Source organism: Melitaea cinxia, chromosome 8, assembly GCF_905220565.1.
Source record: "Melitaea cinxia chromosome 8, ilMelCinx1.1, whole genome shotgun sequence".
Lineage (NCBI taxonomy): Eukaryota > Metazoa > Arthropoda > Insecta > Lepidoptera > Nymphalidae > Melitaea > Melitaea cinxia.
Window position 1 is genome coordinate 13439878 of NC_059401.1, and position 17809 is coordinate 13457686.

Here is a 17809-nt window from a genome sequence, read left to right on the forward strand (position 1 = left end):
TCTCAGATCTACCCGATATGCACAAAATAAATTCATAAAAATCGGTCCAGTCGTTTCAGATGAGTATTTTGACTAACATTGTGACATGAAAATTTTATATATAAGATTTTAGTTTATTCGAAATTTAAAAATGGAATTTAAAAATTAGTTCATAGCTTCAGCACAGTATAGGCTGCACGCGGCACGGCTAGGTCTCAGTACCTAGCCATCCCACCCGCTATATAACTACACGCCACGCTATCAAAGCCGATAGGACCAACGATAATAAAATGAATCCGATTTTTTTTTTTCATAATGTTCAAAGATAGTTTTGGTAGTACACAAGTCACTAGTACTAAAATTGTCTACGCCTATAATTGAGTGTCCTTACTGTGCCTTTGAACCGGTGGTTTTCAAAAAGTCTCAGGTTCAATACGACTCTATATTCACCTGTAATAAACAATATACAAAGCAAAGTACCTTTTATTGCTTTCCTCTCTGTCCGTTTATGGTGTTTTCGTGTTGTCGTGCCGCAATTGCATCCCTTGGCGTTAATCCCTCTACGACACTTTATTAAAAGACTTTAATATTGCTCTTAATCAGAACAGAAAATTTGTCTCATATTAAATTAACGAAAGTGAAGGACACGCTTAAGCTGATCTCAGAAAATCCTTTAAACTTAATGGCAGCCCAAATTAAAATTACATACTCTGTATAAAATAAGTTTTGCTAGTACCCCACCACTAAGTTTGAAGTTATTAAGAAATTCTTCAACGGGTTAACTGAAAAGTGACTGCGGTAACAAATGTATGTCAACGTGGTACTCAAAAGTATTCCTAATTTCAGTAAAACTTTCTCAAAGTAAGCTTTTGCCTCAAATATTTTTATTTCTAAAAGCACAAAAGTTTATAGCGCGTTGAGGAATTTGAAATCGTAATATAAAAGAATGTAAGAGTCAACGGTCCTCTATTCCATGATTAAATATTTCGTACGGGAACATTGCGCCAATTACTTTTTACCCTTTTATAAAGGGACAATTTCAAAAATTCTTACCTCTTCCATTGTAATTTGAAATACGTTGTTCTCTGAAAAATAATTACTTTAAATTTATAATATTTTTCTTGTACTTTTGGTTTGGATTAAACATTTGTAATCAGATATCTGACAATCTTAACACAAGTCAACATTCGTATTCTAACAAGAAAGAGATTATTGACAAACGAAATTTTCCAATCGTTAGATGAAATTAATTAATTGATTAAATTATTATTTGTTAATATTATTTGACTTATTATTTTATAATTGTATTGGTTGATTGTTAAGTTATATTTTTTTAATCATCCTATAATATCGCACGGGGTGACGAATAAGTATGTTCTCTACTATTAGTAACGATCGCTAGCAGGTGTTTATGATAACAACTAGGACCGACAGCCTTACGTGCTTTCCAAAAAATGGTGAGGAGAAGCATGAAGATAAAACCTAAGATCTAAAATAAATAATTGTACATATTCAAATATCTACTCGGTTCGACAACGAAATCTGTGACGGAAATTTATTGTTTCTTTTAATACAGGGTACCTAATATACAAGATATTTAAATTTAGAATTTTGTCAAAAATTTCATACAATTTTGAATATATCATATCATTCATATCATTTCATACATATCAAAAATCGCCGTTCCCGCGTGGGTCGAGCCCACATCGAAATGAAAAAAAAAATTGTTTAGAATTCCCTGATGAGTGGGTAAAAGAAAAATAAATCGTATGAATTTAAAATAGCATGCTGTCGTCTCCTGTCAAAAGATTTTCATTGTAAAAAGAAACTTCAAATTGTTACGAGTTCTATAAAGAACTCACTATAGACGGCGCCGCGGTTGCTTAGAACCGAATATAAAATAATCATATCAAAAATTTCGATCTAACCGGTACATCGTTCCATAGCTTAGTTGGCTAAGGCACCGACACGGTCAGTTGAAAATGCAGGCTCGATCCCCGGCTGGAACGGTCGATTTTTGATATGAGATTAATTTTTTTTTAATTCCCTGATGTGTGAGTAGCACAAAAATAAATCGTACGAATTTCATAAAAATTATGTCAAAATCGATTTTGAACGAAGAAAATCAGAACAAGATAGATTAATAAAAACTGTAGTTACAAAAAAAATGTTATATTAAGTCTGTAACAAGAAATTTACCGTAATAAAAATGGGGCACGGGTAGCTGAATCATAAAAATAAATTTCAAGCTAGATAAACCGATCTTTTAGGGCCTTGAACACGATCTCAGGCAAAAACCTTTTTGGGGACTAAAAAATTAGTTGTAGAAACAAAGTTAAATCACCTATTTTTTTAATGACTTACTTTGCATTTTACTAAAACCCAATGCTTTATATGTAAATAGGCTATATAATAAGCTGCAAAACTAAAACAAACTCGGAACAATTATTATTTTTCATAGCAAACTAAAAAACCGGCCAAGTGCGAGTCTGACTCGCGCACGAATGGTTCCGTACCATTGACTCGGTAAAATATTTAGACATTTTTTTTGTATAAATATTTATTTTATTTTAATTTTATTATTCTTTATTGAATTAAATATACAACTAAGTATTTTGTGAATATTTCAAGTGCCTATCTGTTACCATTTATTGATACCAAGCAAAAATAGGCAAAAAATGGCGTTTCTCGTATGGGAGCCCCCCTAAAATATTTATTTTATTTTGTTTTAGTATTTATTGTTATAGCGGCAACAGTAATAAATAATTTGTGAAAATTTCAACCGTCTAACTATCGACGGACGGACGGACAGACAGTGAAGTCTTAGTAATAGGGTCCCGTTTTTACCTTTTAAATACGGAGCCCTAAAAACGACCATTATTTTATATATTCAGTTTTTTATACAATTATCAATAATAAAAGGTTTTATATATTACTTTATGAGGCATTAAGTATTCCTTAATTAAGTTTTTATTTCATAAAGGTAGGTCAGGTACTTTTGAAGATATTGAAGATTTTCTAACCGACCCTTTTTTTATGTATAATATATTGTATAAGAATATATAAAGTTGTTTTTTATTATGTAATTGTAATAATTTGTTTATTATGTATTTATGTAAATGTAATTTGACAACCGTTGTGGTGTAATGGTGCGTGTGCCATGTTGGCGGTGCTTCGACACCGACGATCGCGGATTCGATTCCCGTTCGGAATGGATATTTGTGTTTATAGAAATATTTATTTGCGGTCTGGTCGTTAGTTTTTGTGGGTCTCCCCACCGTGCCTCGGAGAGCACGTTAAGCTGTCGGTCAGCGCAGTAGAGCAGCGTGGTGGATTAAGCTCTGATCCTTCTCCTACATGGGGAAAGAGGCCTATGCCCAGTAGTGGGATATTACAGGCCGAAACGTAAATGTCATTGTATGCGCAGAATCCTAGTTAAGTAATTAAGCTTATGCAATCCTAAAAAAATATAATCTAAATAGAAGCTTACGATTGATACAGGATAAGATGAAGTAAGATTGGTCGAAAAGTTATATGTGTCTACTATAGTTTAAAAACACCAAATAAAAAAGCGAGAGGTATAGGTAGAGACATAGCAAGAATAAATCTAGTATATAACTTAAAAACCTATTATGTTTAGCGCTTATAATATTACACTAGAATTTTTGAATTTTAAATTTAGAGAGATTTAAAAGTCGAGCACGTGTAAAGCTGCAAGACTAACAAGGATACCCAACGGATTTGAATAACTTTTGGTATGACTGTAGTGCCGCTATGTCAGTGTATTTCAAAATACTAAAATACAGAATTCTAATATAACTCAGAAAATGTTTTTAATATTATGTAAAAAAAAAAAAATAATATATAAATGATAACAACAGAGAACGACAGCTTTACGTGCTCTCCGAGTTACGGTGAGGAGACCCACAACTGGAGAGACTGCACAAACGCCCAGACCACGGCAAATATCTGTATGGACAATATGTTACAAATGTTTGTCGTGTGCGGGGATCGAACCCGTAACCGCCAGCACAACAGCTACAAACCAGTGCTGTGACGTACAAAAATAATATTCTTATTTCCGCAAAATTGCAGCAGTTGTTGTGTGTCTCCACACTAAAGGACTTTGTATTAAGAGTATTATTAAGACATTAACACGCAGAGCACGTTTAAACTTTTACACGTTTTTTTCCCTGTCTCAAAGTAAACAATGCCTTGTTTTGTGAGGAAAACTAATTAATGAGGTGTTAGACTAAGTATTTATATGTGTGTGTGTGTTTAAACAGGGTCACCAAAATATTCAAAAACTGTTACATTTTTTGCTATTCAATCCATGGCCTTTCGTCTTATCCAAGTTCATAAGGAGACCGACACGTCGGGAGGACTCGTTTAGGCCGGCCAGCATTTGGCCTAACTCATCCAGCGTCTCCGCAAAGATGACAATATCGTCAGCGAAACGAAAGTGAGAGATGAATTCACCGTTGACGTTGATGCCTCGTTCCCCCCAATCCAAGGTCTTGAAAACATCCTCTAGCGCAGTGGTAAACAGTTTCGGTGATATTACATCCCCTTGTCTTACCCCACGCCGGAGGGAAATAGGTCTAGTTCTTTGGTCATTGACATAAACGGTCATCGTCGTCATGTTTAACAACCAAGTCATACCGATACCGGTATCGGTCGATGGTACCCTTCTCGAAGTTGTTCAGGATTATATTTACCTAGGCCATACTATCCAACTGGGCCGCAACAACTTCGAGAGGGAGGCCGATAGGAGGATTCGGTTGGGCTGGGCGGCGTTTGGCAGGCTTCGTCGAGTCTTCACTTCGAAGATTCCGCAATGCTTGAAAACAAAAGTCTTCGAAGAATGCGTCCTGCCTGTGTTAACATACGCAGCCGAGACGTGGACACTGACGAAGGGACTGGTCCACAAGTTTAGGGTCGCTCAACATGCAATGGAACGGGCTATGCTTGGGGTTTCTCTTAAAGATAGGATTAGAAATGAGACTATCCGTGAGAGAACGAAAGTAACCGACGTAGCCTACAGAATTAGCAAGTTGAAGTGGCAGTGGGCTGGTCATTTGTGTCGCAGGACCGATGGCCGTTGGAGTAGACGGGTCCTAGAGTGGAAACCGCGTCTTGGCAAACGCAGTGTGGGACGTCCTCCGGCCCGTTGGACCGGCGATATACGTAAGATTGCCGGTGTCGGCTGGATGAGGATTGCGGAAGACTGGGATGTCTGGCGCGAACTTGGGGAGGCCTATGTCCAGCAGTGGACTGCGATAGGCTGAAGTGATGATGAATCCATGGCCTGAATTCTAGCATCCTAAAAAACTATTTGATGATAATGATAATGATGACAATGTCGTATATTAAAATCAACTTTAATTTTTATTCCCAACCCTATTTTGTAATAAGTACAATTTGAATGTCTTACTAGTACCTAAGCTACCAGCCCAATTATTAAATTGTATTAGAAACAAAGGCTAAATATAATTATTAAGGTTACTCGAAAGGGTTAATGACACCGCAAAAAGGCGAAGCTGTTAATTATTGTTATAAGGCAAAGTTAAAATCTAAAAATTTTCAGCAATATTTGTTGTATCTAAAATTGACATTTAGCATTACGTAAGACGTATATTTGAAGATCTATGTATTTGTTTGTGTTTCGTCGCTTGCTGTTTTTGTTGCTTTTTTTTTAAATACATAGTGACCGGTCTTAAAATTGATGTAATGCGTTTCTACCCACTTTTTGGTTTTTGTGACGATATTGTATAATGAACTTTGTTTATTACCGACACGCTCGGCTAGAATTATCGTAAACTTGTAGATATTTAAAAGTGTATTCTTTCTAATTCATTTCTCATATAAGTGAATTGTTAATTCTTATGAGAATAAATATCTTTGACCTGAATACGAAATGGTCTGTTTGTACATATTTCTTACTTAAAGAATACGAATAGTTTTTTCAGAATTAATGTTGTCAGTGAGTACATACAAATTTATGATACAATTCCGTCTCAAATTTCTATTATCTATATTAATATCATAAAAAGAAAGTATTTGTGTCAAAAATTTTGTAATCTGACAAAAGACAAAGCCGACAGTAGCTAGTAACTCGTGATTCTTATATTTTTTACCTATAGTTTGTTGCTTAGTTGTTCAAACACCTGCTCTGGTAAAAGTTTAATTAAAACAAATTTATTGAAATTATTTAGGATTTATGTGTGCAAAATCTACTTAAAATATTAATTTATATAACATTTATGAAATATGACACTACTTTTATTATTATTTACGCTTTTTTATCCTCTATTAAGAAAAATGTGTTCAATTATTGTAGAAATGAAAATTAGGTTTTCAAAAAAATTCTGATTTTTTTGTATCCATATTACCTACAGATTCATAAACTTATTCTTCGATATTAATTAACGTCTTAAATATTGATCATCTGTATACGAACTTAACAAAAACATCTATAAAAATACTAGCATTAAAGTCAATTTAGTAGAAAGAGGCAAGACTTAAGAAGGTAGGGAGATACCATCTCTCCCAAACTCTTCACTCTAGCACTCGAAGAAAGCTTTAAGGCGCTTAATTGGGACAGATACGGAAAATGCATTGAGAGCAAAATGATTAATAACCTTTTTTCACAGACAATATTGTATTATTTTCCGAAACATCCGAACTATAAACCATGATGCAAGAACTCATTCATGCTTCTTGACTGTACGGACTAGAGATAAACCTTAATAAGGCCAAGGTCATGGCTAACTGACCTGACGATATTACTGATATTAGAGTAGATGATGTGTCCATTAAATGTGGACATGAAAATATATGTATCTTGGTCAGGAGGAGGTGATGGGGAAAGGAAATCAGACAATGAGATCAACAGGCACTAAGATTAGCTTGGGCAGCCTACTCCAAAATTGACTACGTCTATAAAATGCTTTTAACACCAGAATAAAAAGCTAGTATACACGACCAATGCGTCCTGCCAGTTCTCGCTTAAGGAGCGTAAACCTGAGTTTTCATAAAAGAAATCAAGAAATAAAAATTAAATTAAAAATTTAAAAAACCCCCCGCCACAATAACCTGAGTTGCCTTTAAAAAGTAAAAAATAATTAAAGAAACTCAATCTTAAAGTAATAATAATAATAATAATATATTCTTTATTGTACACCAAAATATAAACAAACAGTAGTAATTACAAAATAAAAGATGTACAAAGGCGATCTTATCGCTGAAGAGCGATTTCTTCCAGATAACCTTTGGGCACAGGACATGATATAGTAGTGACGGATAGGAAGTGTACAATATTCTTAAGGATGAATAAAAATAGTGTATGATAGATTCATTAATTCATACAAATACACATATAAGTACAAATATCCATACATAAATATAATAAAGTACCTAATTATGTACGAGTATTAATAATTCTAAAAAAAAATACATCGCGTTGGGAGACCGCTCCTACTTACTTATTACCTATTATTTATTTTTTTCATTAGTATCACATGCCTACCTAACTCTTTTACCCGAGCCTTATTATTTTACACGCGAGACGTCGTTGATGGTCGTATCCAAAACGCAATATTTTGAAGTAATTTTATAAAAGTTTTCTTTTCTTAATTTTATTTTTAAATTCATCTATGTTGCTTGGTTAAGTTAGGTTAGTGTAGACTATTTGTCATTGAATTGTTAGGTTTGGACCACATATATTTGCAGATATTGGGTATTTTCCCCACTTTAACCCCCAGAGTTTTTTCAAAGCTCAACCGATTTTCATTGAAGACATTATTTTGTAATGTGCACGTGATGCGCTTTCATTTGAGACCCCACTAGATTATATTTGTTGACATTTGGTTATTCTTCCCCACTTTCATCCCTCACAATTTTTAAACGACTTGACGATATAAAATGATATTAAACCATTATTATCCATATACTCAGAATAAGTTGTGAAAAGTACAGAATGGAAGGAAGAAAAAAACATCTAAATAAAACCTGCATGTTTTAATTGAAATTAATAACCTGTAACAAACTTGATTCATACACGAAGAACCACTTTCTTACTAGTATGTACAATTTATAATGGTACAGATATTCGTTGTATGTAATATATATATAACATTAACACTATGTGCAAATTGTCTTTACGCTTCATTCTGTATCTTATGCAATCGCCAATCAATACTGTATAAGATAAATACTAAAATTTATCATTTACCCGAGGGATTCGCAAAATAAACCCTTAACTCTACACCCAGCGGTACAAAGTCAACCCACAGCCGCTGTGGTAAACTAGCTTTGAATAAACACAAGTAGGATTTCAATTTAGATTTAAACAGTGTTTACTTGAGGTTGATTAAGAGCTCCGCGTGTAGCTCGATAGCGATCTCGTTTAGTTTTAATCCAGCCATTTTTAGAAGTATTTATCATCTTAATTCAAAATTTTTATAATTTATTGATAGTAAATTTTTGTAGAATATATATGTCACTATTTTGGTTTCTTACGGGAGCTGTTGAGGGTGACGCAACTTGTTTACATTCTACAGTGGTAACCGCCGTGACGAACCTGTGATTTCTTAACAGTACAAAGAAACGTAAAAGCTGCTTTTTTTATTTCCCTTGGTACGAAGGTATGGAATACTGTAATGCCATAAATAAAAGAAAAGTGGTACACAACGACACAATAAAATAAAAAGTGCTCTATAGTTACTAAAATCAGTTTGCTGTTAGAATTAACCTATACATAATGTTGTATATAGTAATAAATAATATATTTTACACAAAATAAATCTGAGAAAGTAGTTTAAATTAAAAATGTAGGTTGGTTAATTATGATCCATGTTTACATTCGTGTTTTTTAAACTATGTCATATAATTAAACGAAATATAACTACGAATTGAAATACATCAGTAAAAAATAAATAAAAAGAAAGAAATTATATGTTTTAACTTGCAACTAACATTATGTTTTATACAGGTAACTTGTTCATACTATAAGAGGCCTCCCAATTATTTACAGCTCGGAGCCTCGAAACAGCCAGGCTTTGGTATTTATCTCAACGAGCCGATTAGAAACCGTTCAGACATTACGTACTCTTGCAATGCACTCGTTTGTATGTAATTCAATATGTGGTAGCTTTTTACTTTTTTTATTGCTATTATTTATTAGTTGTAGTTATAATAAATTGTAAGTTATCATAATAAAATAAAATAAGAATAAAATAAATAATATAAAATATGAGATAAATAAAGAACACATTATAAAATTTATATATCTGTTTTCCAAAGTACAAAAATAATTATAATTGGGTACATTTTTATTTTACTTTGAAAATAAAACTACTAACAGTACAGTGTTTATAGTTAAGTCAAATATTTACCAATTATATGAACAAAAAACGTGACATACCTACTAGTATTAAATGAAAAAGGCGTTTTAACTTCTATTAACCACTTGCTAAATTTTTTCTAATACAAAAATAATGAAATAATAATCAATAATAACATTTTTTATTATATTTAATAGGACAATAGACTTATTTAAACAATACATTCTCACCTAAATAAGATATTATAGTTCAGAGAACCTTCGTTCCGTGTCGACTTTGTTGACATTTGGGAAGCCATTATTACAGTCACGGGCGGAAATAAGCAATTGTGAAATATCCTGAAAATGTGTTTAAATAAAAAAGCGTCAAAAGCGATGAAATTATATCTAACAATGTGTCTTACTTTTTTAACAAATTATTAATTATTAGAATATTTTATAGATTAATTATTGTTATAAAATATTATATAGTCTTGTACACGAGGCTGTGTATATTTTTAAAATAAATGTGCTTAAATCCATAACAAAGAAACGTGCGTACAAAAACCGTTAGTATGCTATTTTTATTTTTTATTTTTTAATAATATATTCAAGAGCATTTTAGCGGTTTTCACTTTTCTATAGTCTTTAATTTTGCTCACTACGCTCACTTCAAAAATTTAAAGCAAGTCATTTCATTCCGCCTAAAAATCTAGTGCCGGTGGCGTAGACGTAAAGGTAACAGAACATTCAAGTCTATATAAAAAACATGGTAATATTGTGAAAACAATGAAACATGTATAATTTACATTCATATTATTCTTATTGATATTTTTTTTACGATAATGCTAACATGCATCTTAACCCTAAACAGTTTTCACTACCAGGTGTTACGATTTATGTATATTACAAAAATAACAATAATGAAAAGGAAGACATTAAAATAAAGGTAATATAACAATAACAAAAACAAAAAAATATGCTAATTTATTCACTCAATAACTGTGTTAATACTTTCTCTAAAAGCTTATAAATATTAACGAAATATGCGCTCATAAATCACAGACAAAAAAAAAAACATAAAGTTTATATTAAGCCTATTTGAAAGTTCAAAACGAATACTCTAAAAGCACAGGGCGTAGGTGTACTTAAACTCGTAATCGAACGTACAACGTCAAAAGTGCACTCCGCCATTTTGCTTTTTTATTTTTTGTCATCACGTTTCAATTTTCTGCTTTACTTTCACAAAACATGTACGTAGGTATATGCGTCGTTACACAAAGCGTCGAACGTTCAACATGTGCAAACATGTACAAATATGTACATGTACGTGATTTATACTTTCGCTTACGTGTGTAAGCGAAGCGGAACCTTTAGGGGTTGCTATGTCCTGACGTAGCATCTCGCCTCGGCTTCATTTCCTCCTATTCGCCACCTGCGCGATCTCTATAGCCTTTCAATATTTTGTGAAGATTGTATAAATTCTATTAGACATATAATGTGTTATATTCAGGTCAGAATAGTGAAAAGCGCGTAAGCACCATATTGGTTATTAAATAATTCTAATTTTTTTAAACGAGTCATCACTGACAAACAAATCAAAAAATCATTGTAATCGATGAATAATTATACGAGTATACATATACTTGACTATAATCGCAGTTGGCAGTTACTGTGCTCTCTGCGCCAACAGTTGTAGGTTCGATTCCTGATTTAAATCTGGATCATATATTTATTATTAAATATATTGTAATGTTTTATTTACAAACAATTATAATAATAAAAGGTGTAGCTTACTCAACAACATATTAAGCAATATCTAATCAACTATATTCAAATATATTTTATTAATAATACACAATATATTATAAAAAGAAAACGACTACATTCTTCTAGATAAAAAAAAAATTGGCAGGACTTATTTTGTCATGTATGTTTGTCACGTGATAAGTAGTATTATTGCATAACAAAGTAATAACATATTTTTTCCCAAATTCGCATTAAAAATAATATAATCGAGCATGCGGATCTGTACCATTGTGTTAATAACTTCATTATAGACTAAGTGTAGGCACATTTAAGCAAAAAAGCCACCTGAATACCCCGATAATCTGACCGTAAAAGTTCTCAAAGTAAATGGCGAGGTGTGAATAATGTGAGTGCGGCTTCGCAGTAAGCCTTATCAGGTAGTTAATGATTTGGCGCGTTTGCGACAGTATTTAACGAAGAATCGGATGTATTATTTTCTATGGAATTTTTTTAAAGGTGTTGTGGTATTTTTAAAAATACTATTGTTAAAAATTGAGCTGTAATGTGTACTTTATAAGATATACATAGAAATTTATATTAACTAATTTTTTTTAGGCAAAATAAAATCATATGTGATGTTCAGTACAATTTGCAGGTCTAATTGACTAAGCATATTTATAAATACTTTAGTGGTTATAAACTGGCGACTCGTGAATGCACGTGTATAATTTTTGCGGAGATAATATGAAACAAATATTTATTAAGATAATGTCAAATTTTCTCTTTTTTCGCTTCTTTTTATTTATTTAACTTGGGTAACAATGTTTAAAATACACACCGTCATCTATTTTTAGAATAGACAACATAATACCTGTGCTAACAACTGACTGGTGAAATATATTCATAGATATACATAACGAACTTAAATAAAAACTGAGGTACGGCAAATAGAAATTATCCTGCTCAGTCTGGAACATCCTGATTGGGAAAGTAACTCGACTGTACAGAAGATCACAGCTAAATAATACTGCTTACAACCAGTACTGTGTTCCTGTGATGAGTAAGGTGACTAGAGCTCTTTGAGATTGAGAGATTGTGGGTTGGGTCGGCAACGCGCATGCGATGCTTCTAGTGTTGCAGGTGTCTATAGGCTATGGTAATCACTTACCATCCGGTGAGTCGTACGCTTATTTGTCGACCTAGTTATATGTAAAATAATTTTCACTAAGAAAAATTGTAATTTTCAATTGTTCATTTAAAAGCAATTATATAATTAATTTGCTTATTGAAACTGCTGAATAGATTAATATGATTTAGAATATTTTTAACCGAATTCAAAAAAGGAGGAGGTTACTCAATTCGACCGTATATATATATATATATATATATATATATATATATATATATTTTAATGTATGTTCCGGGATAACTCCGTCGTTTATGAACTGATTTTGATAATTCTTTTTTTGTTGGAAAGGAGATATCCCTAGTTTTGTACCATGATAAGGAAACCGGGATCTAATGATGGGATCCCAGAGAAATCGAGGGAAACTCTCGAAAATCCGCATAACTTTTTACTGGGTGTACCGATTTTAATGATTTTTAATTTAATCGAAAGCCGATGTTTATCATGTGGTCACGTTTAAATATCATTGAGATCTGATTACAACTTTTGGAGTAATCTTTGATAATGCGTATTTACTTGACAATTTTTTTGTCTACCTACGTTGTATTACTTATTAATATAATTGAAGTCGATTTTTCTTCGTTTGCCTGCAAACACAATTATATTTAACATTTACAGTTTTTGAACGAGTGCTCATAATATTATTCGGCAACACTAAATAGTGTCATCACCGTGCTGGATGAACTCTAGCGTTTTCTTGATTATTCGATACTAGAATGCAAGACGCTGTAGTTGATTTTGGCCGCCGCAGATTATTAAGCCCTGTAAAGATATCGTCTTGAATTCGTGTAGGTAAACCCATTGCGAGGCGCCATGCTCTTCGTTGCCATCTCGGTCGTGATACGTAGAATGTCCCACATATTGTGATATCGAGTCTGAGACTGTATATAGCTCGAGTGTGTGCACTGTGTGTACCTCGTTCCGTCTAGCCTTGATTAAGTTCATAAGGTGATGCAAATGAGAGGCGTGACGCTCCGCACACCGATATATATCGTAATGCATAGAATGCCCCTCATAGTGCGACAGTGGAGGTGGAGGCTATGTCTACAATTTTGGTTAGTAAATTGTATGTCCCTCGTGCTGTCTAATCTAGCTGTATGCGCTATGTGGTATTGACCAGCGTGAACTGTGGTTCTTGATTGACCTTACAATCTACTATGATGTCTTACGTTAATTGATTATACTGGAACCACGACCAAATCATTACACCTAGTACCGAATACATTACAATGGTCAAAGTGATACGCAACAGCACTTTGGGAACTTCACTGTGGATTTCATAAGTAGTGTTTAAGACTTGACTCGTCCTAATAAGGATATCGCCTTAGGTTAAGGAGTAGGGACCCTCCCGATGGCATGTAGCATGTCATAGCCTAGGGCGCTGGCTGTGTTTCACTTTGTCAGACATATGCCAGTATTAGTTAGTGGCACCTGTGAAAATCTTACCTATCTCATGATAAAAGCCAAAACCATTAGACAAGTGCGCGTTAAGATATAAAATAGGATACTTACGTAAGAAGGTGAATACTAGGTACGAGTATGCGTGTGTAAATACGACGATAAAAAACTATGACTATTTTTTTGTTAGTATTTTCCAGCTTGTTTTATAAATAATATATTTAGGTTCTAGGTTCGAAATTTATAAAAAAAAACACATATGACAATTATTAAAGTGACAATCAGTTTTTTTATTCTAATAAACAAACATAAAGCTAGCAAATGGAACAAAATAATCACCAGTGAACAAGAAATAACAAAATTAACTTACAGAGTATTCGCCTTACAACTACCCACTTAAACACTAACACTTAAAGTACGTGAGTGATGTTGCCTCGTCGAGCGACAACCGACAAATGAGCGCGCGGCAGGGCTGCGCGCCAGTTTTATATTTTTGTTTTAAGGTGTTTTCTTACTCGGCCTCTCCTGACTCTGGTTCGTCCTCGACCACATTCCTTAAAGGTCCTTCTAAGGGAGTCTCACTTGCTTGGTAACTTTCCTGATCCTCGTCTTCAAGCATAGGCATGGACGGTCCAGCTAGGGCGCTCTGGTCACTGTCATGCTCACTTTCTGGTGTCAAAGTATCATTGTTGTCATCTGAAAGATATTGTTTGTATCAGCTTGAAGTCCAAATATCAAAATCACATTAATAAAGCAACGAAAGCGAGACAGACACAACAATAACAGTGAATAACGAAAGTAAAGATGTAAAATCGTCGGCGTCCCGACCATTTCACATCCTCACTGTATATTACCATTGGTGGGCGCTTAACGCAAGTGCGACTAACGCAATTGACGATTAACGTCAATGGCGACTAACGCCGGTGCGACTAACGCAATTGACGACTAACGTCAGTGGCGACTAACGCCGGTGCGACTAACGCGATTGACGACTAACGTCAGTGGCGACTAACGCCGGTGCGACTAACGCGATTGACGACTAACGTCAGTGGCGACTAACGCCGGTGCGACTAACGCGATTGACGACTAACGTCAGTGGCGACTAACGCCGGTGCGACTAACGCGATTGACGACTAACGTCTGTGGCGACTAACGCCGGTGCGACTAACGCGATTGACGACTAACGTCTGTGGCGACTAACGCCGGTGCGACTAACGCGATTGACGACTAACGTCAGTGGCGACTAACGCCGGTGGTGATCGGTAAGGGTGCAGTCAGGCCCCCCACAGAGCAGCAGCTCAACGAGATGCCTTATGCATCTCGGTAAGTGACGTCGAGCGTCACTTCCCACAACTGCTTCTGAAAACAATCACCAAAACAACGACACAGCAAAGCAATTAAAGAGTTTGAGAACCTTACCATCGAAAAATATGGCACAAGTCTCGGGGCACCATTCGCCTCTCCATGGGATCATGTATTGGGCGGCTGCTTGAGTTGATTTTCCTTTGCTACCGCTGAGTAACTTCAATTCATAACGCCCGTTTGGTAAAACCTTAGTGACTCGATATGGCCCTCGCATTCCAGGATCCAGCTTGCCTGTCGATTGCGAGTATTTTATGACGAAGGCTAGATCGTCAACAGCGTATGTCCGTGGCTTATCCCAACAAACATTTTTGTCATATAATCAAACAATTATATGACTTTGAGTCTTATTAAAGTTATATTACAGTATTTTATTTAACTCTACGTCATGTTATGGTGCATTATGTGTCCAAATAGTCGTATACATTTTTTGTCGTATAACATTGTCGTATAGACGTTATTTCGACATTTCTTTAAAATCGTCATATAATAGCGTCTATGAAGACATCTATAAAACTTGCATATACAACTTTTCGTCGTGTAAACGTTTTCGTAGTGTAAACGTCATAATACTATTAATTTTGTCATATAATTACCTTTTAAACATCTGCTAAACGAATAGTAATTGTTTACACGTAGTAGTTGTAACTATTATATAAAAGTCGAATAAGTGTACTAGTGTAACTTGTATACATCCTAAAGTATTACAAAAATGATAATGACCACGGCCATTTCAAATGTGCGCATATCATTTCGATGAAGTCCATCTTCGATAAAAACTTGTCAACATCCACATAAATATGGATCATAATTGTGGGGTTTACCTAAAAAAAAAGTATTATTCAGACTTAACTAAGTTAAGTCTCGTAAATTCTTCTGTTCTGAAAATATAAATTATTTGAAATAAGTTAGCTAGGCGTTTTATTATTTTATTATTGATCCCTAAATCAACTGTCATGGCGTACACATTTACAATATGTACGCAGTATATACGTCGGGAAGTTATATAGTTGTCATATAACGCAGTCACTTAATAAATTATTAATAAAAATATACGAAAACATTAAAATTTTAAAAGCGCATGAAAAATTTGTTATAAAGTTACCTCACATTAATCAGTAAATTTGATTGCACAATGGTTTGTAACTGATGAAATGGTTTTATCACCTCAACAAAGTAAAAAATACAATATTTTAACTCAGCTGTCAAAAAAACTGCCAAATTCAATTAGTGTGTATTATGTTTATAATCTGTTACAATTTTTCATTCGTTCAATATAAAAGTATCATCTTTAAATGACAATAATACAACGAATACGTTAGATAAACGTCATATTGTGTGCTATTACTCGACACGAAGTCGAATACACGCCGCGACAGCTATCATTACATGACATGTAGTCAAATCGCCAACGTGTATATGACTCCTATGCGACTATATAGGTATTTATATGACTGTTACACGAAACTCTTAGCGCCTTAAGTTGAATAAAATGGGCCCTAATGCCGTCGAGTAAACGTTCTAATGTCGTTTATACGATTATACTAAATAACATTAAGTTGTCACCAAAACGTCTACTCAACGTCGTAAATGTTTGTTGGGATGTCTCGACTGGTTTACTAAAGAATCTTGATTTTCTTGATTCTTTCGAAGAAGTTCAGCGGCACGGTTCCTGTTGACTTCTCTCAGAGCTTCTCGGTTGTTCATGGGGTTACTGACGGCAACATCTCGTACCAGAGAGCGTATGACTGGAGTCGTGGCTTCGGTACCTATCATTAAGCTTATTGGGGAAGCTCGGGTGGTCTTCTGCTTTGTAATATTCAGGACCAACTGTAGCTTCCAGAGAGATTCAGACCAGGAGGCATTTCGATGGCCTGCTTCGACGCGTAACATTTTTAAGACCGTCCGCACGTACCTTTCCACTTGTCCGTTTGAGTTGTGCATTTCTGGGGTAATGTAATGCAAATCAGCCCCAAGTTCAGATACCCATTGGACGAAACTTCTGGCTTCGAACATTCGGCCTCGATCGGTGACTAGCAGCTTTGGGACGCCAAACAGTGAGATAGCCTGTGTTATTACCTTTTGGAGTTCACTGGCATCTTGACGATACATCGGGTATGATAAACAGAACTTGGTAAAGGAGTCTATTAATATTAGCACGAATTTGTAACCCTCAGAAACTGGTAATGGCCCAAGCGTGTCTATATGTACGGTGTCGAATGGAGTACTGGGCTTTGGCCAGGACGATATGTTTTGAAATGGAGCTCTTGGTACCCGCTTCCTTGATATACAGACCAAGCAATGTAAAACGTATTTTGAACTTGTTCCTGTTCGGGACCCCAGTTGAACTGAACCCCCTTTCTAGTTAGTAGAGCAATACATGCTGTTTTAGTGGCGTAACCAGATATGTACCTACGAAAATAGCCCGCGAGCCCAAGAAACTGTCTGACTTGTTTCACATTTTTAGGTGCAGAAGAATTCTTTAGGGCCTCAACCTTTCTGGCGCTTGGTCGTACCTGACCACCACTTACTAGTCTACCGAGGTACTCGACCTCGGTAGTTAAGAAGGAGCATTTCTTAATGTTAATCGAAAAACCGGATTCCGTTAATTTCTTAAGCACTCTTTCAAGCAACAAAATACCATCTTTTACTGTGTTACTCAGAAGGAGCACGTCATCGATATAAACGAGCACGTTGCCGGAATCAATGAACTCACGTAGAGTATCATTGATTATTCGCTGATAAACTATTGGTGAGTTTGTCAAACCATATGGCATCTTTAAGTATTCATAATGTCCTTCGGGCGTGACGAA

At 34.7% G+C, this 17809-nt stretch overlaps 1 protein-coding gene across 1 annotated transcript; it reads right to left on the reverse strand.

The window, feature by feature from the left end:
* Nucleotides 1-16574: 16574 nt before the first annotated feature.
* Nucleotides 16575-17108, reverse strand: LOC123656044. The gene has a single exon (XM_045591766.1). It carries the CDS (start codon nt 17106-17108, stop codon nt 16575-16577), a length of 534 nt encoding a protein of 177 aa, XP_045447722.1.
* Between the last annotated feature and the right edge of the window lie 701 nt (nt 17109-17809).

Excerpts from the sequence above, each read along its gene's own strand:
- LOC123656044 (XM_045591766.1), bottom strand. The coding sequence starts at position 17,108 with ATGTATCGTCAAGATGCCAGTGAACTCCAAAAGGTAATAACACAGGCT.